The sequence below is a fragment of the Columba livia genome, chromosome 19 (assembly GCF_036013475.1).
Source record: "Columba livia isolate bColLiv1 breed racing homer chromosome 19, bColLiv1.pat.W.v2, whole genome shotgun sequence".
In the NCBI taxonomy this organism is placed as follows: Eukaryota; Metazoa; Chordata; class Aves; order Columbiformes; family Columbidae; genus Columba; species Columba livia.
The window spans coordinates 2,851,142-2,879,094 of NC_088620.1; the positions used below are offsets into that span (position 1 = coordinate 2,851,142).

General features: G+C 54.9%; 2 protein-coding genes across 4 annotated transcripts; one reads left to right on the plus strand and one right to left on the minus strand.

Moving 5' to 3' along the window:
• The first annotated feature begins 1,021 nt into the window (after window positions 1-1,021).
• On the plus strand, window positions 1,022-18,616 carry EGFL7 (EGF like domain multiple 7). Of its 3 annotated transcripts, XM_065035636.1 has the most exons (10): window positions 1,022-1,190; window positions 5,141-5,210; window positions 10,196-10,385; window positions 11,889-12,011; window positions 12,189-12,301; window positions 12,983-13,078; window positions 14,213-14,377; window positions 15,216-15,280; window positions 15,569-15,731; window positions 17,518-18,616. In XM_065035636.1, exons 3-10 carry the CDS (start codon window positions 10,306-10,308, stop codon window positions 17,538-17,540), a joined length of 828 nt encoding a protein of 275 aa, XP_064891708.1. In that variant the 5' UTR covers window positions 1,022-1,190; window positions 5,141-5,210; window positions 10,196-10,305; the 3' UTR covers window positions 17,541-18,616. The 3 variants fall into 3 exon arrangements, with proteins under 3 accessions (XP_064891708.1, XP_064891709.1, XP_064891710.1); XM_065035637.1 differs by lacking the exons at window positions 1,022-1,190; window positions 5,141-5,210 and adding an exon at window positions 6,984-7,172; XM_065035638.1 differs by lacking the exons at window positions 1,022-1,190; window positions 5,141-5,210 and adding an exon at window positions 7,466-7,908.
• Window positions 18,617-18,912: 296 nt separating this feature from the next.
• Window positions 18,913-27,930, minus strand: AGPAT2 (1-acylglycerol-3-phosphate O-acyltransferase 2). The gene is made up of 6 exons (XM_065035639.1): window positions 27,658-27,930; window positions 23,912-24,045; window positions 23,401-23,576; window positions 23,110-23,205; window positions 21,828-21,900; window positions 18,913-21,139 (listed from the first exon to the last, which is right to left on the minus strand). The coding sequence occupies exons 1-6, from the start codon at window positions 27,843-27,845 to the stop codon at window positions 20,988-20,990; spliced, it is 819 nt and encodes a 272-aa protein (XP_064891711.1). The 5' UTR covers window positions 27,846-27,930; the 3' UTR covers window positions 18,913-20,987.
• Between the last annotated feature and the right edge of the window lie 23 nt (window positions 27,931-27,953).

Below are 27,953 nucleotides of genomic sequence, written 5' to 3' on the forward strand. Positions count from 1 at the left end.
ACGCTGTGCACCCTGCTGGGATGGGAGGATCATCCTATGATCATTCTGTGAAAGCATGGGGCTGCCATGGGGCAGCAGCAGGCAGCAACAGCCTGGCAGCCATGGAGCTGCTCGCTTGGTCACCTGAGAGAGAATCAAGAAATAATTACCAGCTCCTCAGCCCTCATGTTCCAAAATGTCTCCTTTCCTAGCACAAAGTCTGGACCAAAGTTTCAAATTCCAATTAAAAAGTATACTATTCTTCCTTTGGCTATGCAGAACCAATGTCACACATACACATGTATTTGATTTGAAATCAAAACCAGCTTTGCACCAGAATGGCCTTGAAAATTACAGAGCTGGGGCAGTTGTTTCCACACCTCCCAGCACTGAAGATCCCAGCTTTGCTGGGTCATGTCATGTGTTTAGTGGCCCGAACTGCCCGTACCTCACTCTTTCTCAACACAGGGACAGTGTGACAGGGGTGACAAGGCATCCAACAACCTGACTGACTGCTACCTTGCAACCCAAATTTCAGGGGGTCACAAATGCCAACATGGCACTCTCTTGAGAAGATGGCTGCCAGCCCTGCCATGCTTGCCATGGGCTGTGAGGGACACCCTGGTGCTGCGGGGGTTCCCAAGGGCCCCCCACCCAGCCCCTCTGAGGGGGAATGAGGGGTGGTTGTGGAGGGTGATGCTGAAACATGCCCCATGTCAGTGAGGCGGGAAGACGGGGGCAGCAGCCATCTTATGTCTGTTGTGAGGTACAGGTGGGGAGCCCTCTCCTTCCCCATGTCCCTGGGGACACATGGCTGCCTCCCATCCATTTTGGCACCCCGTGGCCATCCCCAGGGGACACGGGGTGGGGGTGCCGCCCCATGGCCCCTCTCCCCCTCCGGGCGTGGGGCGGCCGTGTTTGTTCTCCTTGCGGCGCCTGTTATCAGCGCACAACACACACAGGAAGTCCTGTCTGGGATTGTCCATCCCCGGCCTGATTTATACAGGAAGAAAAGCATAAAAAGCCACCCTTCCACCTCAGCAGCCACCTCCTGCCTGTGCGCGGCCGGCAGCCGGCCATGCCGAGGGTGCGAGGCGGACGTCCAGGCCTGCCAGAGCCAGGGCGGGCAGGCGGGGATGGCGCCGGGAGCCATCGGGGAGCATGGCGGCGGGGCTGCTCCTGGCACGGCAGGGGACACTGGGACATCGCAGGTACCGTACGAGCTGTGGCCATCACCACACAGGGGGTGAGGTGGATGGGATGGGGAGCTGGGGGCAGCAGGAGTGTGTCCACTCCAGGCGAGACCCCACAGGGTTGGGGTGGGTTTTTGCCCCAGCTCAGGTGGAGATGACGGCGGGAGCCTCAGGGGCTGGTCGAACACATCGCGCTGGCAAAGGGCCGCCAGAGCAAACGGGTTTTTAAACCATCCTTTGGCTGTGGCTGTTGTCAGCCATGCACGTGCTGAGCTGAGGAACGTCTCCAGCGCTGGTTTGCCCAGAGCGGAGCCCAACCTGCAGCACTATTGTTTTTAATTCACCCCACTCAGGCTGTTTTCCAGGAGCAGAGAACTCAGAGGGTCAATTTTACCTCACGTGCCTGTAGACAAAGGCTGCAAACCCTTGTACATACTTGCAAGATAGCTGGAAATTCTTAGCAAATCTCCTTTCTTTCCGTAACTCATTCTCTTTTTCCATCTTCCTGCTCTCTGAACACCTCTGATACAACCCCACATTGTTCATCCTCCCACCCCTGCTCCCCCATCCCCTTTTCTCTCCCCTCTGTGCAGCACATGCCAGTGCCACTCGCTCTCGGTGACGGGACCCCGAGCCAGGCCACAGATCACAGAGTTTGGCCCCCGGGGAGCAGGAGGACACGGGGCTGCTGCAGGGACAGTCCCTGCTCTCACGCACCAAGCCGGGAGTGTGCCGGTGTTTGCACACCAGGAGCCTCTCAATTTTATAACCGTGGAACTGGGCGATTAGTGTGCTGCTTGTTTTCAGCTACCTGCACACCTGTAGGTCCTATCATCCTAATGCAATTGCACAATGCAGGTGTTTTGGGATAAAAGGCTGGCTGTGCGTAGGAGCAGCTGGGATGTCCGGGCATTGCTGGGCTCTGCAGGAATATGGAGCAAGACTCGATAGAAACAACCCGACATACTTTTTCCCAGGGTCTAACATTCACGGAACCAATTCACTGGGTAGAGAATCAAACATGAGAAGGAATAACAAATGATAAAATTAATTTAAAAGTGGATTGGGAAGCTGTGCAAGGCAGAAGCCCCAATGTGGTGGCTGGACCCTGAGCCTCCTCGAAAATCCGCCTGTTCTCTGGGTAGCAGCAGCAAACACCGAGTCTGCTCTGGCATATTTGCAGTGTTGCTCCCTGTGATCCAGCATTCACTCTGCTGATTGAGTTAGTCCCCCTCTATGCTGTTAAACTGCCAGCTCTGCACAAGTTTCCCCAGAGGTAAGGAAGAGAAATTGAATCCGGGCTGCAGACTCACTCGAACCATTTCCCAGCCACTCCTGCTGTAGACAGGGCCGGCTCTGGGGAGACAGATTTACAAACTGCAACAAATTAGAGTAAACGAAGCTGACTCGCAGACGCACCAGCAGCAGGAGGGCATGGCGAAACACAAGGGAAGATTTAGCTTGAGGTTTCAGAGCACACAGAGAAAGAAAAGGGCCTCTGCAAACAGAAGAGGGTGATCAAAAATGGTTTTTCGCTCTCCATCCTCTCTCCCAAAGTGATGCTCCCGTAGCCTGGGAGTTCACTGCAGAGAGGAGCTCTGCTTGGTGCAACTTTCTGGAGCTGAAGATGATAGGGAAGCATAATTAGAGCAAAAACCTGTCTTGGGCTAAATGCTCGTTCCTGAGCTGCTCACTGGGATGGCTGTGGTGAAGGGTCCGAGCAGCTCACAGCTATTCCCACCGCACTTCCCATGTGCTCCTTGGGGAATGATTCACTGGGAAAATGCAGAGGGGAATGGCTGGGACCATTCCCTACTGACTAATGCTACTTTTTGCCAGGGAAATTTCACAGAAAGCCGCGAAATTCAGTTTATTCCTGAGTGACATGAATCATTTCCCAGTTTTCACGCAGCAGCCATTACTGCCTCCTCTAAATGTAAATAAGAACTCATCTGTGTGCACGTAAGAGAAAATAAACCTGGCTATGGGGTGTCGCCCTGTTCATGCATTTGTTTTTCCACAGCTGCAGCTAGGCTGCTGCACGTCTCTATGGTTGCCTTAAGTTACAACATACCAGTCCTGAGACACTTACAGCTTGTAAAGCTTTAGGGAAAAAAAAAATCACTTTGTGGGAATCAGATCTGGGTCATAATAGGCATAGCACTGCGCAACTGGTGACGACAGCCCGAGAGCTATGGGCCAAGTACTTTTCTTGGTTTAACCTTCTTTGATCCCACTGACATCAGTGGACTCCTCTAGATTTCCACTGAGATAACTGGTCTGCAGCTGATGCAACTGAGAACAATATGAGACATAACAGAATAGTGGGAGGTTGTTTTCCTTACAGAGCTCTGCAGAACGGGGGCTGCTCCAAAGCCTAAACTTAAGTGTAAAGTTTAAAAACAGCCTTATGAAAAGCCTGAGCAGAAGAATTTGTCCTAAAACAGGAAAAGCCATTCCTCCTCTTTTCAGGAGCATCAAAACCTCCTATTTCTTTAGCAAGTACTTCCAGTTCTGTGCGAGACCCCCGCGGGGGCCAGCGAGAGCCCATTGTACACAGCAGGTATGGGGTCAGCTGTGGCTTGTAGTCGTTGAAAAGTTTTGCATCTGTATGTGTGTCACTCTTCTGACTGTCTCCCCATCCATCCATCTCCATCTGCCACTTCAGCACGTCTGGCCCCAGTTTGGGGAAGAATTTGTGTGCTCGGGCACATCCAATTTACTGCAAGGGGCTGTAAGAACTGGTCTCTGTGAGCGGGTTCCTCGTATGGGAACCTGGTCTCCTCTGTTAATTATTCCTCTTCCCTGCCTACAGAGCCACAGCAAAGTTGAGTTTTGGGCAGAAACATTTATTTCTTGGCTCAGAGACAAGCATTAATATTAGATGTCGTGGGAGTACACTTCTAGTGTGCGAGGGAGAAAGCTTTGGAGGAAACATGTAAAACACTGATCCAGGGAGGGCTTCAAATTCAGACAGACTTGTAGTCAGGAGCCAAAATCTCTTACTGGCTTTGTCAGAAGCTCATCACACCAATATTAACAGAGCCAAGAGATCTGATCTTCCTCCACTCTGACCTGCTATCACTCCTCTTCTTTTAAGGGAACTTTGCCAGGCTGTGTGCTGGGGGATTTTCTCCCAGCATAATGAATATTAGCATATAAGACACTGAACACTCCCTAAGAGCGGAGGATTAAATGCCCTTTTAATGGACAATATGCAGTTCTTAAGCAGCTGACACGGGCACTTGTTTGAGTAAAGATTTGACTCAATAAATGGAACTGAAAAGCAAACACTTTGCAACTAAAATAATTGCAGAATTTAAAAAGGCTGCAGTGCACTTAGGGAATAATTGTCTGGTGGCTGAGAAGGCTCTAACAGAGACCCTGAATGGTGACATGCTTGGTCATGCACTGCGTGTCATTGTCCCACAAGGAGCTGAGAGCTGAGTGCCACGAGGGACTCTGAGTGCCAACAAGTCCATCCCCTTTCTCACCATCACCTGGGGACTCTTGCAAAGGATGCCTGGGCAGTTAGGAGCCTTAAATGAATGTGTGCATGTGCTGAAAATGGTTCAATATGGTGTTGGAGTACAGCAGATGGGATCAGAAATGAGCAGAAAGGGAACTTGGATACACTCTGGTGAGTGTCGGCAGGACCTCACCATGGTGGCACTGCAAGCTCGTGGGAGAAAGGATCAGGACCCATTGGATGCTCCTAAATCACAGCACAGGAGGGACAGGACAGGCTCCCCATGCCCTGCTAGCAGAGCACTCTGGCGAGCCTGTGCAGCGTGAGCCCAGTGCCAGGCACAGGCACGCTGCGGTCATGATCCTGCTTTCCTCCTTCTCCCCATTTCACAAGGAGCACGCGGGGAGCCCCACACTGGGTCCGTCATGGGCTGCACCACTGATCTCTGCCTCCGTGACAATGAGTGTTACAGTGCTTTTCTTTTTTTCTGTTCTGACAGTAAGAAACCAAGATGGCCCCATAAGGAAAGGATCCCTGCCCAGGATAAATGATGGAGCACCACAGATAAGGTGAGTGTGTTGGCCATGAAATTAGATCCTGTGCTTTCACTGTGGTCAAATGGAGAAGCTTTCCATTGGCTTCCAAATGCATTTTGCAATTATGAGACAAGTTAAGCGTCAGGCTCTATTCATCTCCCCCGTACACTAGAAAAGACAATAACGCTCTCTGCTTAACAGGATAATTACCATCCCTTCAGTGCTCTTGGGAAAAGTTGGCTGTGCTCTGTGCTTATGAGATTAAGTGAGCTGAAATCATTCCCCAGAGGTAGGCTGGATGCAGGCTGGGCAAGCATGAGATGCCATGTCATGCGGAGCTGCGCTTCCACCAGCATCAGTTATCCTTTCCCTCGCTGCTGGGAGGGATCCCATTTCCCGCACACTCCATCTTCACTGGCACATGCCAGAACTGATTCCCCTCTGCTCTCCTCCCTTCCCCAGAGAGGATCTGCCCCAAACAGTTAATGCTCCTTTTACATGGGTCCAGCTGAGCACCCCATGCCAGCACATCTATCACCCACCAGCCTCCCCGGAGGGCACAGCACAACCCGAGGCAGCTCCAGTTTGATCAGCAGCCTCAGCATATCCATGAGGAAATACAGGACCAGTGATCCCAATTGCTCATTTGGAGCCATTATAGTTTAACTGGTAAATATTTCCTTCAAATGCCTACAGGCTTTCAAAAAAGTTGCAAAGCTTAATGGGAACAAATATTCCCAGGGGGTTGTATCCAGCCATTCACTTGCAGATCAGACCCCTGCTACCTTTAAGGCTGGTTCTGTACATGGGCAGGTGCCTAAGTCATTTGAAAACCAATTAGCCTCTCTGCTCTAATTTCCCAGAGAAAAATGTAGACAAAACAAGTGGCAGTTTGGCACAAACCAAACTGCAGAATTTTCTTTGATTAATAACAGGGCATTTAACACGAGAAGCTTGCAGGCAGCAGGGGGATCGGATCAGCCCGATCTCTCCCTGGGCAGGTGCTGGGCAGCTGCGCCCTGGGTGGGTCTGTGTGTTGAATTTGGGCATGTCTCTGGATGGATCCTCACGCTGCTCCGTGCCTGGGGGAGTGTGCAAGGACACCTTTAAGCATCTCGGGCTCACTGGAAACCAGCCTCCTTGTCTTGGCAGTTCATCGCCTGCTTCAGGAGGACTTTGCTGTTGTAGTGAGCTCAGGGTGATTAACGGAGCATGGTGGGAGGCGTGTGTTAGGTCTCTACCCTGGGAAAGATGATGTCTCTTCTTACAATGTGTCCTTTTGAGGAGTGCAGAACCAGCTACAGTATTTTTTAGCAAAGAGAAATAAATTTGCCCTGATCGTGCACTGGTGCTGAACCATTTCACCTGGGAGCCTGAACACCCCCAGGCAAGGGGCTAGGGGCTACTCTGGGATCTTCCTCTCTTGCTCTTAATCTGCAGGTGAGCTGGTCTGGGGGGGGGTCAGGGTCCTTGTGTCCTCATAGCATGGGGCACACAGGACCGAGCCTGCAGGTAAGCGTCCAGATCAATGCCAGGACAGCGATCCCCTGCATTTCCATCTCCATCAGGGTCAGCGCAGCAGCGACAAGATATGGGACACACCGCCAGAATGTCCCCCCACCCTGGGCTGGGCTTCTCTTGGGGGTCCTGTCCTGTCCCTGAGTGTGCCCCCAGGACCAGGCTTCTCCAGGGGGTCCTGCCATGTTCCTGAGTGTCCCCCCAGGACCAGGCTTCTCCGGGGGGTCCTGTCCGGGCAGCCAGGGCACCTCGGCGGGGCCGCGGGGGCAGGTGGCTGCCGGCGGGGGCCGGCGGGGCGGGGGCAGGCGGAGGCTCCCCGGGCCCCGGCGCTTCCCCCCGGCCGGGAGGCTCCGCTTTCCCCCCCGCCGGGAGCTCATTGGGCCGGGGCGGAGGGACCGGCTCGGGCCGGGGGAGGAAATGCGCGGGGGGCCGCGGCGCGGCGGCGACTCCGCGGCTCCGGCACCGCCGTCGTCACCGGTGAGTCCCGGCGGGCACCGCCCGGGGGCTCGGCACGCCCGGGGGGGCCGCGGCCGCATCCTCCGGCGGGGTGGGACGGGGGGGAGCGGGGGCGGTGTTTCACCCGGCGGGACTCGCTGCCGCAGCGGGGGCGCTCGGGGGGTCCCGGCGGGGCCGGAGCGGGGGGGGTGCAGCCCGGGAGGTGCCTCCGGAGCGGCGGCGGTGACGGGGCTGCAGGCAGCGGCCGGGCCGGCGGGCAGGGCTCCGCCTGCCCCGGGAGGGGCAGCGCCCGGGGGAGCGGGGCTCGGCCTGATGCGGCGGGGGGAGCATCCCTGCGCCGCGGTACCCGCGTCCCTGCGCCCTGATACCGATGTCCCTGCAGCCTTCTCCGTGACACCCGCGTCCCTGCAGCCGTGTCGTGTTCCTGTGCCCTCCTGCACGGTCCCGCACCCCCGCAGCCTGCTCTGCGGTGTCCCACTCTCTGCGCCCAGCTCCATTGTGCCCACATCCCCAGCCCTGCTCCATCGCATCCCTGTGCCTGTGCTCCGCGGTGCCTGCATCCCAGCCTGTGTGGAGAGAACAGCTGGGGGTGTTTGAAAAGGAAAATCCATCTCTCTGCTGCTGACGCTGACTCTCTCCAGGAGCGCTTGGCTCTAAGAGCACAGACCGGGTACAACGTGCAGTTGGGAGCAGCGGTTCCACCTGCAGAACCAGGCCAGGCTGTTTGGAAAAGTGCAGCCGTCGCGTTCCCGTGAGGGTAATTGCATCCTCTTGAGGGACTGGATTGTCTTGCACCACTTTGCAGACAGACCCCGGTTCCTACTGCTGCCATCAGCTGCGGTTTTAGCCTTGGTTTCATGGGCAGAGGTGGCCAGAGCGCTGCTCACCCACACGGGAGGGGCTGGATTTTCCCGTGAGTTGCTGTGGTGGGTTAGGCAAGAGCAGACAGAATTACAGGAATGTGTCTGGAAGGTGGGAGAGGGACCCCCAGACTCGCAGGACCACATGGGCCGCAAGGAGACTTTGCTGCCTCTGAAACAGCAGAAGCTCAGATACACCCACATTGTTTTGCTTGCAAGACCATGCGGCTTCGCCTCTTTATTTGAGAGACTAGAAAGGCAGTGACAAAAAACCCTGTTTTTTTTCTTAATTATGGAAACATTTTCCTTATGTGCTTTAAAAGATGGATATTAGACTAGATAATGAAAACAGGTTGGAGGATCTTCAGCGGCTTTAAAGAGGCCGATTTTCATAAGCTCGTAAAAATACAAGTATAGACTGTCATATTTTCCACTTTTGAAACTTTTCCTGGTATGAAGCAACCACAATTGCCTGACCCAGAGGGATACTCTGACCACTTGAGGTAGGGCAATGCTGCTCCATTTCAAAGCGAAAAAACAAACCGTCTATATTTTAAGCTCGTGCCCTGCGTTTCTTGCCTTCCCCGCAGGGAAAGCTCCCACAGCGGTCACGGGAATCCTGTGGGAGGATGGAGACGGTTGGCAGAGTTTGACTTACAGCCTTCTGCAGAAGCACTGCGACTGTGATTGGAAGGAAAATGTGTGTCCCAGTATAGCTCTGGGAAAAGCCACTGGCTGAGCAGTGCGGAGTTTGTACATCTCTGTATGCTGGTGTCCCTCGATGTCTCCAAAAGGACTGGGGAGAAAGAAGATTTCTTTACTATTTTTTTAAAACTTTCCTGCAGGTCAACGCAGATTTGATTTTCTTATGCTGGAGATACCACATATGAACCATTAAAAGATGAAATTTATTGCTATGTTTGGAGGAGAATGGAGGACTACAGGCTTTATATCACTAAAAGTCCTCCTTACATCCTCAAAACTGGGCCTGTACAGAGGTTAAGATGAGCCCATGCGTCTGCTCAGCTAAGCAGAGCTGTGTGCCCTGCTCGTGGGCTGAGACATGGGAAGGGGCTGCTCAGCACTATCGCTGCATGGGAACATGCACAAAACATTTATATATAATGGGGCAGAAAGGCAACGAGCTGGTTTCTCTCCAGATGCAGGTTTGCATCTCTCTGTGCTTCAGTTTCTTCACCTGCACAAAGGAAAAGTTGATATTGAGCACCTTGGCGAAGGGCTTTGAGACCTGCAGGCTCTACAGATTTGTGATGGTTATACTGGTTATTCCCAACAGCTTGGCTCAGAGTTAGCAATTGTCCTGAAGGAGTTTGGGATGAACCTGCAATCCCCAATCCTACATCACCTGGGGATTTTAGAAAGTTTATTTCCAGCTCATGTGATGTGCAGTTTCAGAAGGATGTTTCATTTTGTGTTGCCTCCCCATAAAGCCTCTCCTTTCTCGAGGTTTAACCAGAAAGACTGATTCTTTCTTTAACTGGCATATATTTAAGGTGGGTTTCTTTATTTCCTCCTCCTTTAACTGCTGCCATCCGGAGGCCAACTGTTTTGTTTAAATTAGATATTGTTTAAATTAGATATTGCTATTGACCTTCTTCAGCCTTGTTTCGTATTTGTCCTCTGCTAGAAAATCAAATCCTCTTTATTTGTGACTCTGTTAGTACTGACTCTGCAGACAGTACATATTGTCCTTACAGCACTTTTCTCTGGCAAGAGCTTGTATTTTAAAGAGAAGAAGATCAGATTTCAGTGTGTTATGTGGTGGGAAAACGCAGCTTTACAATGCTGTATAGATTAAGAAATTACGGGCCATTGTTTTGCCTGGAATTGGCATGTTCCATGTGACACAGGTCCCTTCCCTGCCACTCGACAAGCGACTGTGTGGCCCCCAGCACTGCAAGACCATCTCCTGTGTCCTCTCGGGCTAAATCACTGCCACACCATTGAAACGAGTGGGGCAAAGTGGGTTTGTGCCTGGAGGAGCACTCACCTTGCCAGGGGTTCACAGGTCCCTCATGTCCCCCCTACCCCTGTGCTTTGATCTGTGCACACCCGGCACTGTCCCTCTGATCCCGGGAGCAGGGGCTGACACTGTCCCCATGGCCCCATCAGATGCCACCAGCTGGGGACAGATGCTCCATGTTCACACCGCTCTTCTCTCAGTTGCAGGGTTCCTCGCTGAAGGACAAGACATGCGGTAGGAGCCAGCGCTTCCCATCCGAGAGCAAGACTGTCGTACCGTGCAGCCCAGGGCACCGCCGGAGGGACAGGACATGCGTCACATCAGCCGCCTCCTGTCGGGACTCCTCTTCATCCTCAGCATGGCCAGCACAGACGGCTTTGCCCGGGCAGGGTAAGCACTGGTTTTGTCTCCATCTCCCGGGTGTATGCTGTCACATGTCACGGCGAGGTGCATCCTTTCCAGGTGATGGAGAGCCCTGCTCGGCAGCCGGCTGCACGGGCAGCTCGCCGGGGTGGCGAGGAGCTGGGAAAAGAGTTTGCAGAGTCCTCCTGGGACAGCCGGGGCTCAGCAGCCCTTCACTGCTCTTTATTTGTTTTGTCACTAAAGAAAAAAACCTCTCAGAGGAAACACCCCAGCTTCATTTAGCTCCATGCAGGGGACACAAAGACACTCTGGGCTTTTTGTCCTTTGCTCCCTGGGATGCTGTGGTGGCTGCGGTCCATGGTCCCGCAAGCCCAGGAGTGGCAGCTCCAGCGATTCCCCTTCCCTTTGTGGGAAATGTGTCCAACACGGTGTCCTGGATCCCAGCACAGACTGGGATACGCAGCTCAGCCCCCACTGGGTCAGAGAAAGCCCAGAGCTCGGTGCCCCAGTTTCTTCCCCAGCCAAAAGGAGCTCGAGCTCAACACCCACCCCCCACATACAGCTCACATTTTCTGCAAAGTTTGTTTTTACATTGAAATACTCTCCTCTAGCATAAGATCTTTTGCATTCTGGTCATGACTAAAACCACAAACTGAATTCCTCGCTCGCATGCACAGGCTCTAGCTATAGCTTTATTCTAAATTTTGCAAAGCAAACAATTGCCATTTAAAATTGCATCTTCTATAGCATTAATCAGTGAAGCTGTGAGGAGTTTTCTGGAGTTAATGGAAGCCAGCTGATCTCCGTGCTAATTCCCAGGCTTTTTATTCTAGTTTCTAATTGGGCTGGGAGGCTGAGACAAGTAGATGAGTTCCTCGGTGGGGCTGACCTGCTCGGGCTGCAAAATGTTGAAACAAATAAGAGTTTTTAGCCAAGACCACTTCATCTGTTAACCTTGGGAAAGTTTTTTACTGCATCACAGTTAGCTTAGAAAGCCTGGAGATTGACTTTCCTCTGGCCTATACCTTCTTTGCGGTAAGCCCGACCCTTCCTGTGAAATAATTAAGTTCTTGGTGACCACAGGGGCATCTATTTCAGGAATGCAAAAGTCTCAGAGAATAAAAATTCACCTAGAAAGTGAGTAATTTTAGGTGAAGGGAGATGGCAAAGGAAAGGAGAACTGCTTTGAGAAAATCCTCCCTAAATCTGGGCCCCAACCGCTCTCCCGGGACAGAGGGACTGTGCCGGGATGAGCGTACGAGGAGGCGTCAGCACCTTCGTGCAGGGGCTGGCGAGGAAGAGCCTGTGCAGCCCACAGAGCTCCAGCTTTGTGGTGCTGCCCTAAACCAGCATGAAGTAACCTCCTGGGTCACTCAGGCAATTAGCCGCTGCTGTTTAATGGGCCTTTTGTAGAGAGGGACTGTCAGGCCATGTCCTGGGGTGGTTTAAATCAGCAGAGCCCCCTTGCCCCGAAGGGAGAAGGGTCGGGTTGGTGTTTAGCCGCTGTCTGACCTGCTCCCCTCTCCGCAGCCGCAGAGTCTGTGCCACGGCCCCGCAGAGCCGGTCAGTCGCCTACACCGAGTCCCACGTCCAGCCTGTCTACCAGCCCTACCTCACCACCTGCCAGGGCCACCGCCTCTGCAGCACCTACAGGTGAGGGCAGTGCCACCGTCCTGGTCCCCAAGAGGGGCCTGGATCTGTCCCGGCCAGGTAGCGACCTGTGGGACTCCTGCCTCGATCCGTGGGGAAGGAGCTCCCAGGTGTGACCTGTGGCACAGGAGCGGGATGGGGGGCTTGGGGTGGATTCTCAGCCCCCTCTTTGCGTTGCAGGACCATCTACAGGGTTGCGTACCGGCAGGCGTACAGGCAGGTGGCGCAGCCCGCGGCCCCGTGCTGTCCCGGCTGGAGCAGAGCGAACAGCCACGCGCTCGGCTGTGACAGAGGTGAGGGGCTGCGGTGCCACCCCGGGCCAGCGCTCATCCTTCCCCAGCTCCCATGGGACGTGTAGTTCATGTCCCTGAATGAGCTCATGTTCCCTGGCAGCCAGCTCGCTCATTTACTGGCATTCTGTGCATCAGGAAGATTCTCCATGTAGGAAAGCATTTAAATTTTCGGTGTCACAACCAAATGTCGTTCAATTTCTGATTAATTCCCAACCTTTCAGGCCTTTTTCCTTTGGGATCGCTTATTAACTTTATAGTTACCAGAGGATAAATAAAACAACTAAGTCCTTTCCATATAAATCAGCGGTAATGGATGAGAAATGCGTTCAGGAGGCAATTGTGATGTGCAGCACAAAACAGATGCAATACATCAGCAGCTAGTCTGTCCCCAGATGAGCTCAGAGTGCAGTACCAGGGGCTGCCCAGGGCCTTCTGCTGCCTGTCAGAGGCTGCAAAATGAAGGTCCTGTTCATCCCACCCATCCTGTGCCCCATGCACAGCTCAGCCCCGTTGCTCTGGGGCTGGAACAGAAGAGCATCCTGGCCCCGGGCTGATGCTGGTGTGTGTTTTGCTGTGTGTGTGTTGTGCTCCGTGTGTGTACACGCATCCATGGTGGCAGGGGAGGGAGCTCGGGACTGCCAGAGCTGCTCAGTGATGCTGTGCTCGTGTTTTGTCTTGCAGCTCTCTGCTGGGTGCCGTGCCAGAACGGTGGGACCTGCACCTTCCCCGGCAGATGTGCCTGCCCGCCCGGCTGGATGGGGCGAGCCTGCCAGACAGGTACTGACCGTGCTGCTCCCCTCCCGGCTCCCTGCGTCGGGCTTGCTGCTCGGGAGATCTTCTCTGGGGAGCAGCAGAACTGCCATGGGGCTGAGTGTCCTCTGCCCACAGACTGACCCCTTGGCAGGGCACAGGGACCAGCACTGTGGCTCCTCAACAAGCCTGGTGTGACCCCTCCACACACACACACGTTGCTCCAGGGCAGCGATACCTGATGGTCAGGCCAGGAAAGGATGGAAAGTTTGGTTCCTGGGGGTCTCTGAGCCCCCTTTGCCTGTGTCAGGGCTCCCAGCCCTCACATGCAGCTCTGGCATCTGTGGTTTCTCTCTGCTGCTGCTCTGCACAGGGTCAGCGTGAGCAGAGGGTGTTCTGTGCCGTGACTGTGCAGCCAGCGAAGGGCCTTGTGCAGAGCAGCCGTGGGCTTGGCCAGAGGTTGTGTATTTGTAATGACCCATCTCCCAGGCTTTGTAAACTCTTGCTGTAAACTAAGATGCCCATTTGCTGCAGAGACTAAATCTGCAAAGCAAAAATATCCGGGGGTGGAGAGGAAGCTGGGCGATTTCCAAGCACTGAGCTCCTCTCTGGTGTGGGAGCAGCCCCGATGCTCCTCCACAGAGCAATCAGGCAGTGTGGTGCGTGTCAGCGTGGGGCAAACCCCTGCCACGGCATTCCCGAGCGTGTGGCATTGACCCACGCTGGGCCAGGCAGCGCTGAGCCCGTTGCTGACAGCTCTGGCTCCAGCACGGGGGGGAGGAAGGATTTTCCCACTGCCTAAAACAGATTCGCCTGGGCGTGGGAAGCGGTTCAGCTCATTTTGCTTTGTGGGAACAGCTTTAATAACTCCCCCGTGTGAGGAGAGGTTACTGGGTTTTGTACACACTTGAAAGGCTAATAGCTCCTCGCCATGGCTGGCTGGAACCAAAACCCCGGCTGTGAATCCAGGATGAGAGCTGAGCTCTGCCCGGCCAGAGCTGGGACATTCTGACCACGGCTTTTGTTTCTGGCTCTTTTGTGGGGGAACAGGCGGAGGGGAGGAGTGCAGCTCCCCCCTGGGGTGAGGTCAGGTTGACTCCAGCTATGCCCCTCGCCCCCCATGAGCATCTCCTCACCACCCTGTCCTCACTGTGCTTTCAGACGTGGATGAATGTGCCAGCCAGGGCCACGGCTGCGGGCAGCTCTGCATCAACACGGCTGGCAGTTACCACTGCGCCTGCTGGGACGGCTTCAGCCTCGCTGCCGATGACAAGGTGTGCCAGCCCCTGGTGCCAGCCCCCGAGCCAGAAACCTTCAGCCAAGCAGGTAACCTGGCCCCTGTTGCAGGACAGCTCTGGCTGTTCGGGAACTGCCATGAAAACTGGGATTGATGTGCAGCATCACCGGGTGGCTGGAGCAGGAGTGGGAAGGGACAGGCGAGGGAACAACAACCAGAACCCTTACTTTTATTTCCAGTGACCAAGGAGTCCCTCTACCACCCAAACTACCTCCTCTCACACAAATCCAGCCACTGCTCCATCTGCAAGGGCGACAGAGCCCATCCACAGCATGCAGCGGCTGAGATGCAGCTGTTCTCTCCATCGTCATCATCCTCCCACAGGGCAATCCTGGAGCCACGAAGAGCAGCGGGCACCGCTGGTGACGGCCCATTATTACTTTTGGTACGCGCTGTGACACTTCAAACTCGTACCGTGAGTAATAATGCGCTGTGGCCAGCACGGGCATCATGCAGTAAACACCTGGGAGAGCAGAGCACCTTCTGCACATACCCCACAACCCATCTGCCTTTATCCAGGGCCTTCAGCAGGAACGAGCCTTTGTGCCTACCGTGGGACAGCACAGAGTCGAGTGCTAACTAATGCAACAACATAGGCATGAAAGGCCAGGCTTTCCCGTACATCTTGTCCTTTAAGCATCACCCCACTGCCTGAAGAATTCCCCCGCTTTGTTGCAGGTACTCCAGCAGCAAGGAGAGGTTTGTGCACATTAGCAGCAGGACAAGATTCCAGCATTTGCAGCAGGCGTTGGATCCAATTGATGTTCTGGGAGCTGGTCCCAGTGGGGCAGACCCCAGGAGCTCACTTTTCACTGCACCTCGGGCAATGAGCTTTGACTAACTGACCTTTTCTCCGTCACTTTTCAGGTCCCCCTAGTGAAATGAAGGAAGAAATGAATGAGCTGAAGAGCAGAGTGGAAGCTCTGGAGCAGGTGAGCTTTCAGCACACACCCTGCCTGGCTGTGGCTCAGGGCTGTGCTCAGCTCCCACCCCATCTCTGCACAACCGGGGTTTCACTGCACCCCGGCTTGATTTTTAACGTCCTGCTGGCCTCATGCCGCAGCGATCCCAGCTGTGCTCCACGCTGCCGGCAGCGCCCACGCAGCAGCTCATCCACCCCCCCCGGCCCTTTGAACGCAACCAAAGCCCCGTGTGCTGCATCCTGCCGGGTGGTCCTCGTGGCTGGGGGGACATGCTGACAGCTCCACATCTCCCTGCAGAAACTCCAGTTGGTGCTGGCCCCCTTCCACAACCTCATGCCGTCTGCGCCGGAGGATGTCGGTGCAGACCCCATCAGCCGCTTGTCCCACTCCCTCCAGCAACTGGACAGAATTGACTCCCTGAGTGAGCAGATCTCCTTCCTCGAGGAGCGCCTGGAGACATGTAAGTGCCTGGAAAAAACAGGGTTGAAGTATTTCCCTCCACCCACACTGGCCACAGCGAGCAGATGCGGGCCAGCGAGATCAGTAACACAAATGCCACTATTAATCTATATCTCCCTCAAGCTCAGCAGCCTGTAATTAATAAAAGATGAACACAAACAGTGCATTAGCTTAATTTCAAAGTTGTTTGTATGGCTGCACCAACTGGCTGCCCTTGTAGCAGGCAAAAATTGTAAGATTGGCATGTGGAAATGTGGCTCTGGGGCAGAAGCAGAGGGAGCCCACTGTGAGCTGTGGGTCATGTCTCACAATCGGCACCCTTGCCGGCTCTGTTCCCTTCCTGTGCCATTATAACCTAGTCCTTAGAAAATAAACCGCAACTCTTAGGAAATTAACAATCCAAAAAGTCAATCAGGAAAGTTTAGGGAGCGTGGAGAAGTTGGCAGATTTATGAGCCTGGGAAGTTTTAGGTGTTTCTTTTTGAAGTCTACAGAGCGGTCCTTTGCCAAGCAGTGGACCAGAGAGGGTCTCCTAAGTAGCAAACTCCGAAGAAGTGACACCGGTGAGAGCTGTCATGTGCAAAATGCCTGAGGGGGGGTCCTGCCTGGTGGGCTCCCCCAGCACTGCAGAGCGGGGCAGCATCTCCCCAGGTCCCAGCGGTGTGTGCAATGCTCTCCCTGGAGCAGCTTGACCCAGATCAGAGCACAAACCATATGAAACCTTATTTTGATAGGCAGCTCATTTTTCCATTAAATAATTCCAGTTAAACATGCCCAGAAACTGGTGCTCAGCGCAGAGGGGTGAGAGGGCTTGGAAAGACTAAGGGGAAACTGGTTCAGGGCATTTCCAGTCCCAGTTCACTGCTTGAAGTAATGGCTTAGATAGAAAAGACTTCAAAGAATTTGTTTGAAGCCTAAGTAGCTGCAAATAGACACCTAAAAACATCTCAGAAAGGGGTAATTATCAGAACTACTGAGTGTTCCAGCAGACTGAGTTTCCTAGTGTTGCCCTGGACTTATTATTAGTGACAGCACCGAGGAATGTGAGCAGTGTCACAAGGTAACATGGATTTATTCCAAGGGGTGACTCCAAAGTCCTGAAATTAATTCTGCCAAGCCTGTGCCGGCAAGCAAGACTTGTTTTTGTCCCTGCTATGGTCTTGAAAGTCCCCAGAGGACACAAGACTGTCCTTTCATACTCCAGAAAGCACTGGGGCTTGCAGGGCATCCCAGGGAGAGTGATGCTGCCACCCATTTGCTGTGCTTTGCAGAGCATTTCACAACTGAATGCTAAGATACAACTACACCCTCCAATTATCTGCCCAGCAGGGATGTGTGTGAGGACTAAAAATCATTTTTTGTTGTTAAACCACACACAGTCCCTTTCCCAGCCCATGGAGCTGTCTGGGGACTTTGGTGACCAGCAGCACCTGCTTGTGATTTCTTGTCACGCTGCCACCGGCTGTGTCTGCAGTGGGGACAGGCTGGTCCCCTCCCCAAGTCCCAGGGCAGCCAGTGTTATTGTCACCAACTTTCCCACCCCCTTGGGACACTTTGTACAGGACTTCCCGCACCCAGGCGAGGACTGTGACATGCCAGGGACAAGAGTGACGCTCTCAAATGTGGCAGGACAGAGCCAGCCTTGGGGGGGTTTGGCACAGGGGAAGCAGCAACTGCGGGTGACATTCACAGAGGTTGAGGCCAATCTCAAACTTCTGGAGCAAAGAGACACACCAAGCCCAAGCCAACAACGTTGCTGGAATTCTTCTCTTTTTGCCATCTTCCCAGGTTCCTGCAAGAATGAACTCTGAGTGCCCGAGGAATGGGAGCAAGCGGAGTGCAGCCGCAGCTCTTATCTCACTCTCCAGCCCGTGAAGATGAAGCCACATCATCTACAGAAAGGCACAGGGTAGCAGGAGAATGCTGGTTTCCCATCAGCATCTCCTTCATTTTCTCTTCGAACTCACCTTATCCAAGGTCACGCAGTTATTTCCAAACTGGATTCTGAGCCCTCAGCATCTCAACCCCTTCCTGCTCAAGCAGCAGAAAATAAATGCCTTACCTCTTGCTGTTAGTGCCTGTCAGGCTGTGCCAGGGGCCGCATGGTGCTCAGCTTCGCCTGGCTTTTCCTTAGCATTACCCTGGGATATCACCTCCCAGAGGAGCACAGACCCAGCCCAGGCAGGACAGCTGCACCCCGCCATGCTTCTGCAAAACAAGGTGGGGCCAAGTCCTGTTTTTGGAAGATTATGACCACAAAGGGCTTATGGCAGCCCCAAGCCAGGCATCACAGCAGGGCATGGGTGCAACTGGTCCCTGCAAAGGTACCACACTGGCCGGGTACCATCCCTGTAGCTTCTGGTCTGCTCCCTGAGACAAGCCTCCCTCCATGAGCACTGGAGGTGAGCTGGTGCTTCATTGCTCATTAGCACGGCAGCTACAGCAGCTTGCTCTGAAATTACCTGCTTTGCACCATCCTTGGGCCATAACAAAGATGAAGCTTTTACACGGGTCCAAAGGTGCAGAGAGGCTGTTTTTTACTTGCTTTAATAGAAAACATTTCCCTGTGACACTCCCGTCAACAGCATAGAGCAGACAGGGACAAACCAGTGCCACCCAGTAGTGCCAGCAGAGTGAGGTCAAGGAGGGAGGGACAGTCCTCAGCACACCTGGGCTGGGACACCCCCCTGATTACCTGGCACGGGCACGGCAGCCGCAGCACACGTCCCTGCAGCACCCCGGCTCTGTTTGCTCAAGGCCAAGGACACCGGTCCAGCAGAGCAGACGTGACTGACCTGGTACAGCGCTTTCCTGCTTGCCTGGAGCAGAGCTGCATGGGCAAGGGGGTGCTGCGGGGGTTGTACCAAATAAAGCCTCCTGTGGTACACACTGAGGCTCTGGGGTCATTCCTGGCTGGGAAGGTGCGTTGACATGTTTCCCATCCACACAGGCACCACCCTCCTTTTTCCCTGCCACAGGTCCCTGCAGGTGTGGGTCCTCCTGTGGCTCCCTGTGAGCATGGGGTGCAGCTGCACAGCCCTTCTGCGTGCGTGACACAGGGAGGGGACAAAGACCTGCCACCCCCTTCAGTCACCAAACCCCTCTACAAGAGCTGGGGGGTCAGCACCGTCCTCCTCACAGCACCCCTCCTCCCCCAGCTCCCACACAAGACCAGGACTCTCCTTTACTTAAATAACCAAAGGTGTACTTCTTTTTTTTCTTTCTTTTTTTGCACATAACATGATTCTCGACCCAATTAAAAGCGAGCAGCAGATAAGAGCACACGGAGGCACCGCTCCCTCCTCCAAGGGAAGGATGCTGCAGGTGTCACTCCATGGATGTGGTTATGCCCTCCAGGAGTCCTCCTGGGTTTAACCTCCATGTCCTTTATCTGCTGCTCTTACAAAGTGCTGGTCCAGTTTCCACCCTCCTCCTCCCGACCCATCCCACGGTGGGTCTGACCCCTGAGTCTGTACTGTAAGGCCCCTCTGATACAGCCCCTGCCAGCAGCAGCTCAGCCAGAGGGCTCCGTCCCTCAGGGACCACTGGCTGTACTGGAATCCCCCACCTTTCCCAGCTGAGGCTTTTACCCCAAAATGCCACACAAGCACGATTCCACTAACACAGCCCCAGACAGGCTGCAAATGCCTCTGTGTTGGTTACCTGAGTAGCCGCAGGTGGATTATCTCATGGTTCTACACCCTGCACCATGAACAGGAGAGCTGAAGCCTCCCTGAACCCGAGTTCGAGGTGAAGGTCACCCCCCGGGGCCTGCCCAGCCTCGCTCTTTGCAGAAGTCACCAACAATTTGGCAGCTCACAGCAAGAGATCCAGGAGCCCTGCTGGTCTGTCACCCCAAAGCACCAGGGAAACACCTTTATCTGAATGGAGAATGAGCCTGTTTCCCCCAAAGGGAGAGCTGAAACCTTCCAAGACCCGCTACGGCCGCAGCTCACCCCCCCTGCAGCTCTGCAGTTTCATAAGCCTTGCAAAGCAGTGGCTCGCCGGAGATTTGCACAGACACGCGGGACAGGCACCATCTTTCGGCCACTGCTGACCATGACAAGTGGCAAAACAAGCGTGACAGAGCCCTTTGCATCTGCAACAAATCCTGCAGGCACTGCTGTGACAAGGACAAGCCACAGCAGGTCCCCACCACCGAAGAAGCTCTGAGCCACCCCAGGTGCATGTCACACACGGTGTCCAGGTGTGCCACCAACAGGTCATACGTGGGGACAGGCTGGCCCAGGACTCTAACAGATCTATGCAGTTTTCAAATCAAGCTGGTAGGGTCTGAATGGTAGAAAAAAGCATGGGGTTTCATTCAGAAGACTACTGAACTGGCAAGGCTGGACAGCATTCAACTAAAACCTGCCCAGACTACATAAACTGGCTTGGGTCAGACTGCAGCTCCCCTCTCCACTGCTGCACCCCTCAGTGGCCAAGGGCACTTGTTCCAACCAGGCAAACCAGCCCAAAAACACACTATAGGGCTGACTTGCCCCACACATTCCCCTCTGCAGCCCAGCTGAGGTTATTTGCCCCAGGTGCTTTCTTCAGAAGTGAAAGACTCAGCTCAGAAGTGCCTGGGCAACACAAAGCCCCAGCACAAGATGCTGCTGTGACCCAAGGATGTGTCCTGGGAGCTCCACAGTGCCGGACGGCAGCGCTCCGGGCTGCCCAGCGAGGACAGCGAGCTCCCAGTGCTGTCAAATAGCCAGAGTCCGGATTTCCACCCGATACCCAGCCCCATTTGAGCAGCATCACGGTTGTGCAGATAGAAACAGCTGCCTGGTGGTTTCATCAGGGACGGCACAGGGACAGGCCAGCATCAAGGTTGTGCAGATAGAAACAGCTGCCTGGTGGTTTCATCAGGGACGGCACGGGGACAGGCCAGCACTAGCAGAGTCTGCAGGAACACACAGGCAGAGCCCAGCATCCAGCCAGGTTTTCATTGTCACCCCACGCCAGCTGCCCGAGCTGGGGGGACTTATCTCTCCGGTCATTGAGCCCTTTGGTAGCACAAGTTTGATGCCTGAGAAATTCAGAAAAAGGAGACGTTTCATTGCGAGATAATGAACCCGTAAGAGAAATCCACTCAACAGGGGCACCTCAGCGCTGGCTCGACACCCCGTGTGTGCCAGTCCATGGTGTTCCCAGAGTTAGAAGCTGCTGCAGAGGAGAGAAGTTCCTTCAGTATTTGGCAACGGACAGGTCCCTTTGGTCACCACCATACGGTGACGCCACCACAAACACATCTAGGATGAGTCCTTCGCCTCGCTTGGCCGACCCGACAGCCTGAAGAGGGTCTCCCTCATGGTGCGGAAGCATCTGTCAGTGAGGTCAGAAACATCATCTGATGTCAGGCCTTTGGTCTCTATTGGAGGCAGAACCTCAACCTTGATTTTTCCTGGCAACAAAAGAAGAGCCCATGAGAAACTCATAAGTCACAGGAGCACCGTTCTCTGCCACCCCAAAGACCCTGCCCTCAAAACAGCCACACCAAGCAGAGCATTCCCCTTGTGCCCCAAACTGATAGCCCAGACACAGCTCATCCCTTCCCGAGGCCGGTGTCGCTGCTCTGCCCTCACTGGCCCAAGAGCAGGGGGATCCCACAGCCATGGATGGGCACAGCCTGCTCCATCTGCTCCCACCCAGCCCTCCCAGCCTTGGCTGGCCCCACAGCAGGCAGGGCTGCCTCCCAGAAATGAGAAGTACTGCTCTGAGTTGACTGAAAGCCAACTTTCTGCCCAGCTTCCTCAGCTTGCTGGCAGAAGTCGCTGCTCTGGAAGCTCAGGAGCAGAGCAGCTTCCTTCCTCCCCCCAGGCCCTCACCAAACACCTTGGGCTGTTATGAGCAGGTGATGTCCACTTTTTATTGAAAATATCCCTCATCATATTTAATTATGTCCTTTCCTGAGTGAACCCAGTGCAGGCTCTGGTGTCAAGTGCTTTGAACTGACTCCTCAGATCTCCCAGACTCCTCCTGCTCACCCCAGTTCCATTTCCATCCCGCACCCTTGCAAACCATATCTCCACATGGGTTTGGCATCAACCCTGGCCCCACGCAACTGTAAAGACCCTCAGGCTCCTTGGTACCTGATGTAAATAGATTCTTCTTTGGGTTATAGAAGGTGGTGAAGGAGGAATAAACCACAGGGATCACTGGGACCTTGGGGAAGAAGAGGAAAAAGAGGAGTTACTTACAGAGCTGACCTGGCCCCGCTCTCAGACCCACAGGGCACACACAGACCCACAGCAAGACCCACTTCCAAAGGCTGGGACAGTCAGCAGACAAATGGGATCAAATCCACTCCCCAGCATCTCAAGGCACAGGGATGTTCAAGGCACCAGGGCCAAGTTACACTTCAGCCTCAGGTCAGCACTGGCTTGGGGCTACTTGTCCCAAGCCAGGCTTCAAAACCCAGTTTTTTTGTGATCTGCAGGCACTGGAGGACACCTGTTTTGACAAGCCTTGCTGTGCTGTACAAGCACGTGGTTAGTGTGCTTTCATTTTCTACAAAAAGGAGTCACCAGGGAAGCTCCAGACAAGCAGAGACACAGCCAGGAGGGCAGCACAGAGTCACTATTTCAGTGCTGATAACACTGATGTGATCTGCAATTGGTGACCCAGGCGGTGTTAGCAGAGGTGGTACCATTTCTTTCTTGCAGCCCCCGCCTTGGTTGCATCACCCAGACAGGAATGGGGATGCTACAACACAGGTTACGCCCTGGGCTTGGCCATGCCCAACCCACCCAGAGATCTGGCACCTAGTCCCTTCTCAACAGCTTTTAGGGAAAGCAGTTTCCCCCCAAAGCTCCAGTCATCCCAGCCTGAAGATGTGAGGCAGAGGATGCATGGGGAGGAAGGACACCCATCTGCTCCCAGTCACCTGGTCCCCAGCACTTGTGACAGAGCAGGGTGCCCTAGGATGCACAAGCAGATCTTTGGTGTCCCCATCACGCTGTCCCAGAGCTGTGCCCACCTCTCCTTCAGGAGCACTGACAGCTCTGGAGCTGCTTGTCTGCTCCCCCACCAACTCATAGATCTTGTAATTTTGGAGAGAAGGCATTTAGGACATATCGAGAAGTGCCATATGGCTGTCTGGGAGGGAGCCATTTTCCACCCAGAGCAAGCCCAGACGTTGCTCTGAAGCCATTGCATTAACAATCCTGAACCAACAATATGCTACTGTGACCTGGGGGACTGAGAAATGCATCGACAGTGCTGGGATTCCCTGGCGAGCTCACGGTGTGCAGCACCTGCAGGGCTGGGAACACGGCTCACCTGATAGCAAACAAACCGTCCCAGTGTGTGACCAGCCTGCAGTGCCACTGCAGAAACATTCAGGGTCCCCATGCAGGACCAAAGTGCTGTTACCTGTGCCTGGACAGCAAGGTGAAACGCTCCTTTCTTGAATGGCAGCAAATCCCCTGTGCAGTTCCTCGTGCCCTCTGGGTACACCCACACCTTCACCTGCACGTGGGGACAGAAGGCTCTGCTCCAGCAATCCAACCCCTTGCCGCTGGCCGAGCCACCAGCTAGCCTTGCCAAGAGCTGCAGGCGGCTGGAACTTCAGGCAAGCCAGCATCAGGAGTGCCACATCCTCCCCATGCCACCCCAGGACACCCAGAGACAGGCCACCCTGTCACATGCCATGGTCACACTCACATTCTCAGCTGTCATAGTCTTGGCCACCTCTGCCATCACCATCTTGGCGCTGCTGGTGCTCTTCCTGTTGATGAAGATGACACCGCCGAGGTAGGTGATGAGGCCCACTGAACCGGCGTACATCAGCTCCTTCTTGCCCACCTGGACACAGTTGTCAGGCAGGATCTCCATCATCCCTAACATGACGGCAAAGGGTCAGACTCAGCAGCCACTACCCCCCCAGCCTGCACTCAGGTGGGATAAGAGACACAATCTGAGGGTGGAAGAATGAGGGACAGGCCAACGCCTCAATTCTCTGCTTCTGTCATCAACAGAGCATAAGGAGACTTGGCACAGAGCAGAATTGCAGGGGCAGGGTGGCTGCAGGTCACAAGATCTCAGAGCAAGGGGAGACCCCTCCTGCAACCAGCACTGACAAAGAAGGACCAGCACAGACTGGACAGGAGATGCGAGCAGGATTCCTCTGACAGTGACCAAGAGAACTGCTCCCTCCCTCCCACCAGCTGCTCACCCATCATGTCGAGCATGCTCTGGTGGTTGGACACAATGATAGCAGGGCCCTCCACTTCAAAGTTCTCCAGTCCCTTCACCTCAAACCTCAGGCCGAAGAAATACTTGAAGGTCTTGACCACATTTTTGATGATTCTGCAGAAGAAAAGAGCAGTCAGCAGCAGGGCAGGGAGGTGACAGGGTCTGCTAAACCCAGGGTGGCTGGAAGGAGACAAGAAGAGGTCTGTGACAGAGCCTCCAGTCTCATTTGTCCCGTGGGCCACCTAGGTGTCTGTCCTGCACAGTCCCATGTGCTCAAGGTGCTTTAGTTGCATGCTAAGACCTGTCCACTTCTAGTGTGGGAATCTTCCTGGAAATCTGGGGGAAGCTGACTGTAACTTTGAGGCTGGCACAGCTGGACTCAATGGTCCATGCTCCCTTCAAGCCAACAGCATCAGCTCACAGCCAGGATCACAATAAGCTCTTTGGAAGAGCCTCACAAGCTGTTTAAACAGTTCTCCTGGGAGCTGCCACTCCCCAGCACACAGGTATGGACCTGCACTCCCGTCACCCAGGGAAGGCTCTGCCAATTCTGATCCTTGCAGTGCTGGAAGATGCTGGGAGTGTCGTTACCTCAGGAGAGTCCAAGAAAGGAGGAGAAGGAAGGTGAGAAACACTTCCCTGTACACCGCGAGGATGCAAGCAGCAAACGGGATGCTCCCCAGGCAGCTTGGCAAGGTGCCCCTGGCAAACCCATCTTCAAGCCAAAGGCTTTTGCCTGTCAGTTGCTTCCCCAGTGGATCTACAAGTCTGTCCACAAAGCTGCTTCTCCCCATGCTCGAAACGCCAGCAGCTCTGCTCAGCCCTGCCCAGGCACGGAGCGGCTGCCATGCCTTTGTGAGCACTGCCAGCCCGGGTCACCCATCCAGACCCCGCCAGCCCATGGGATCAGGGCCCATCTGCGCCACCCCCAGGACAGGTGGGAGCTGGGGACCCTCCAACTGGGCCAAAGGACGCAGCCAGACGCTGGCAGCACACAGGGGCTATTTTGGGCAGGGGAGCAGCTGTTTGCCAGGACAGGAGGCAGAGGAGTTTGCACGTGAACAATGTCCCCAGGAGCAGCCACCAGCTCTGCTCTGTTCTCCCCTAGAGCAGCTCCGGGGGCTGACCTGCCCTCCAACGCACACCTGGATGCTCAGTCTCTGGCCCCATCATCTCCCAGCAGGAGGAGACCAAGGGACAGTGTCAGCTTCTCCCCAGTAAAATGGTCCAGCACCATCAGCCTGGGAAGCATCCTCATCAGCCAGGGTGGGAGGTGAACACCCAGCCATCTTATCCTGGCTTGGCAGCAGCTCCCAGCATCTGTTCTCCAAAAGCCTCCCCATCCCTGCCATCAAATCTCCAACCACATGCCTGTGTCAAGGGAACTCCAACCCTACCCACAGCAGGGTTCACATCTCTGTGGGGTGTCCCACCACACCGACAGCCCAAGCCCTGGCTTTGACAATGGAGTTCAGGGCAGGCCAACACCCGCAGGTGACACAGCTGAGTGACATTGCAGTTATCAGCCCCCGTCATTCAAACTCGCTGCACAGGTTGGAGCCGCACCCAGGGAAAGGGCTCGGGGAGGTTCAGAGGCTCCTGAGCACCACGGCCCCATACCGAGGTCATGGGAGTGCAGCACGGGCGAAGGACAAGGGGGCAGGTGAGGAGAGGCAGGGTGACACAAATCAGTGAGGTCATGCTGGATGCCATGCCACCAAACTGACCTAAATCCCACTTCTCCTCCCTTCTGACTGCCAACCAAAAAAAGAGGTCACCGCTCTGGAAGTCACACTGCTCGGTAACTGCCGGGAGAGGCTGGTTACACATTACTCAAGAGCAACCACCCAACTTCCTCCTGCCAGTAAGGAGCCGGCGTTTCCTTGCACAAGATGTGGCCTGAGCCACTGAAAGAGGGAAAGGGGCAGAGCCCAGGGCAAGCAAAGAACCACCAGGTAACCAGCAGCCTCGCTGAGCTGGCCACGTCAGCCACGGGGTTAAGACAGGTCCTGCTCCCCTTCAACCCTGCAAGCAGCTTCTCTGCTGGAGTGAATGATCCTGACACGGTGCAGTCACAGCTGCGGAGAGCTGTAAATTTGATGCACTTATTGCCAGATGCAAAGAGAGAGTGGAAAAACAAGAGGGAATGTGCTTTTTCAGGGCATCTGTAACAGCCTGAGTCTGAAATCCAGCAGCCTCAGCTCCACAGCTTGTGACAGGGGCCTTTTAGGGATCCTTTGATTTTCAGGGATTTATGAAGTATGCCTACCAGATTGGAAGCCCTTGCAAGAGGTTTCACCGCTACATAAACAGCTCTATCTCTATCAGACACAGAGGGCAACCTCTTCCAAGTGACACCAGCTTGGCACTGGAGCCAGGAGCACTGCAAGGACGGGGCGTTCTGCACCGGGCAGTGACCCCGTTATCACTGTCTGTCCACCAGCACGTGCTCTGCTCCAACCCCCTTCCCCGAGCTGGAATAAACAGGCTGGGATGTTGTAGAAATAAGGAGCTCACTGGATCACCTCAGCCCTCCCAGGGGCTGGGACACACAACCAGGATCATCAGCCAGCACCAGCACATGGAAATGATGGGTTTAAGTTACAGGAAAAGGGCGGTTCTGGCCAAAATACAGCTCTGTGTTTCAACACGATGGGTTGTCCAAAGCAAGGAGTCCTTGTTTCCAAAGAATTCCTTCTAAGTTTACAGGAGATTTACAAAGTTTTAGGGGTGGGGAAGAAAAAGAGACAGAGCGTCTCCATAACATCATGAACTCTCTCAGCAGTGAAGCTGCTTGCACATCAAAAAGCTGCTCCTGAGCAAGCCAAGGCTGGAGACAGAGCTGGAGCTCCCAGAGCAGGTCGCTGTTTCCAGTGCCCGTGCCCGCAGCACCAGAGCGGATCGCAGACCACGGGCAGGGCAGAGCCCACCAGGCAGCATGTCGGTGCCCTGTGCCCGCTGCCCCCGCCCCGAGCCCTGCCTGCCAGAGCCGCATCACAAAGTCCAGCTCCGCCAGCTGAGACGTTGCCCAACCTTCGATCCAAAAGGAAGTAGCAAGGTAACAGGGCTCCTCTACCTCCCACCCGTATAACTTGGTCTGGACATGGGTGGTTAAAGAAAAAAGCTGCCTACAGGTGAGCAAAGCAAGGAACCCAAGTTCTCCTGTGCTGCCAGCATAAGTGCCAGCTGTGCCCTTAAAATGTGCCGCCGCATGTAGATGAGCTGTTCGTTTCCAGCAGCTCCTCCACAGCCGCCCCAGGCGCCCGTCAGAGGACACACGCAGCGCGGCCTGACAGCAACAAGTGTCCCCAGGCAGCTGCGTGGCCGCTCTGCTCCTTGCGCCAGGCTGAGGGCAGTGCATTAAACACCATCTGCTGGCACAGCCTCTGCAGGAGCGGGGGGAAAACCCCCAAATAAACACTGTGTCATATAAGTTTCCCCAAAGCCTGTGCAGTCCCTGAAGCACAGCTGTTGACCATCATCCTCACCCCCTCCAGACCACTCCAAAGGGTGCTCAACCCTGGAGCGGCTCCTCACCACAGCCCCCAGCACCCTCCATGAGCCAAGAAGCAACATCACTGTCACCAGGGCAGCCACCCAAGGGTCTGCTGTCACATAAAGGAGGCCACCATCACCCCCACCACACAAAATCCCCACGCAGAGGCTTGGCTCAAAACCCACCCCCCCACACTCCGGGTCTCCCACCCCATCCGTCCCCCACCTCACCGCATGTTCTTGACCGTGCGGCCGCCGTTGACCAGGAGGCAGACGACCGCCGTGAACGCCGAGCACACGATGCACAGCACGTAGTAGAAACCGATCCGCAGCACGAAGTTGACGGCGGGGCTGAGTCCCGCCAGGACGTGCAGCAGCAGCAGCACCGCCGCTCCCCACAGCAGCCAGCCCGGCTCCATGCTGCTGCCGCCCGGACACGGACACCGAGCCGCTGCCGCTACCGGCTGCGCCGACCGCCCGCCGCTGCCCCCGCCTTTTGTGGGCGGTGCGGAGCGACCGGCGCTCCC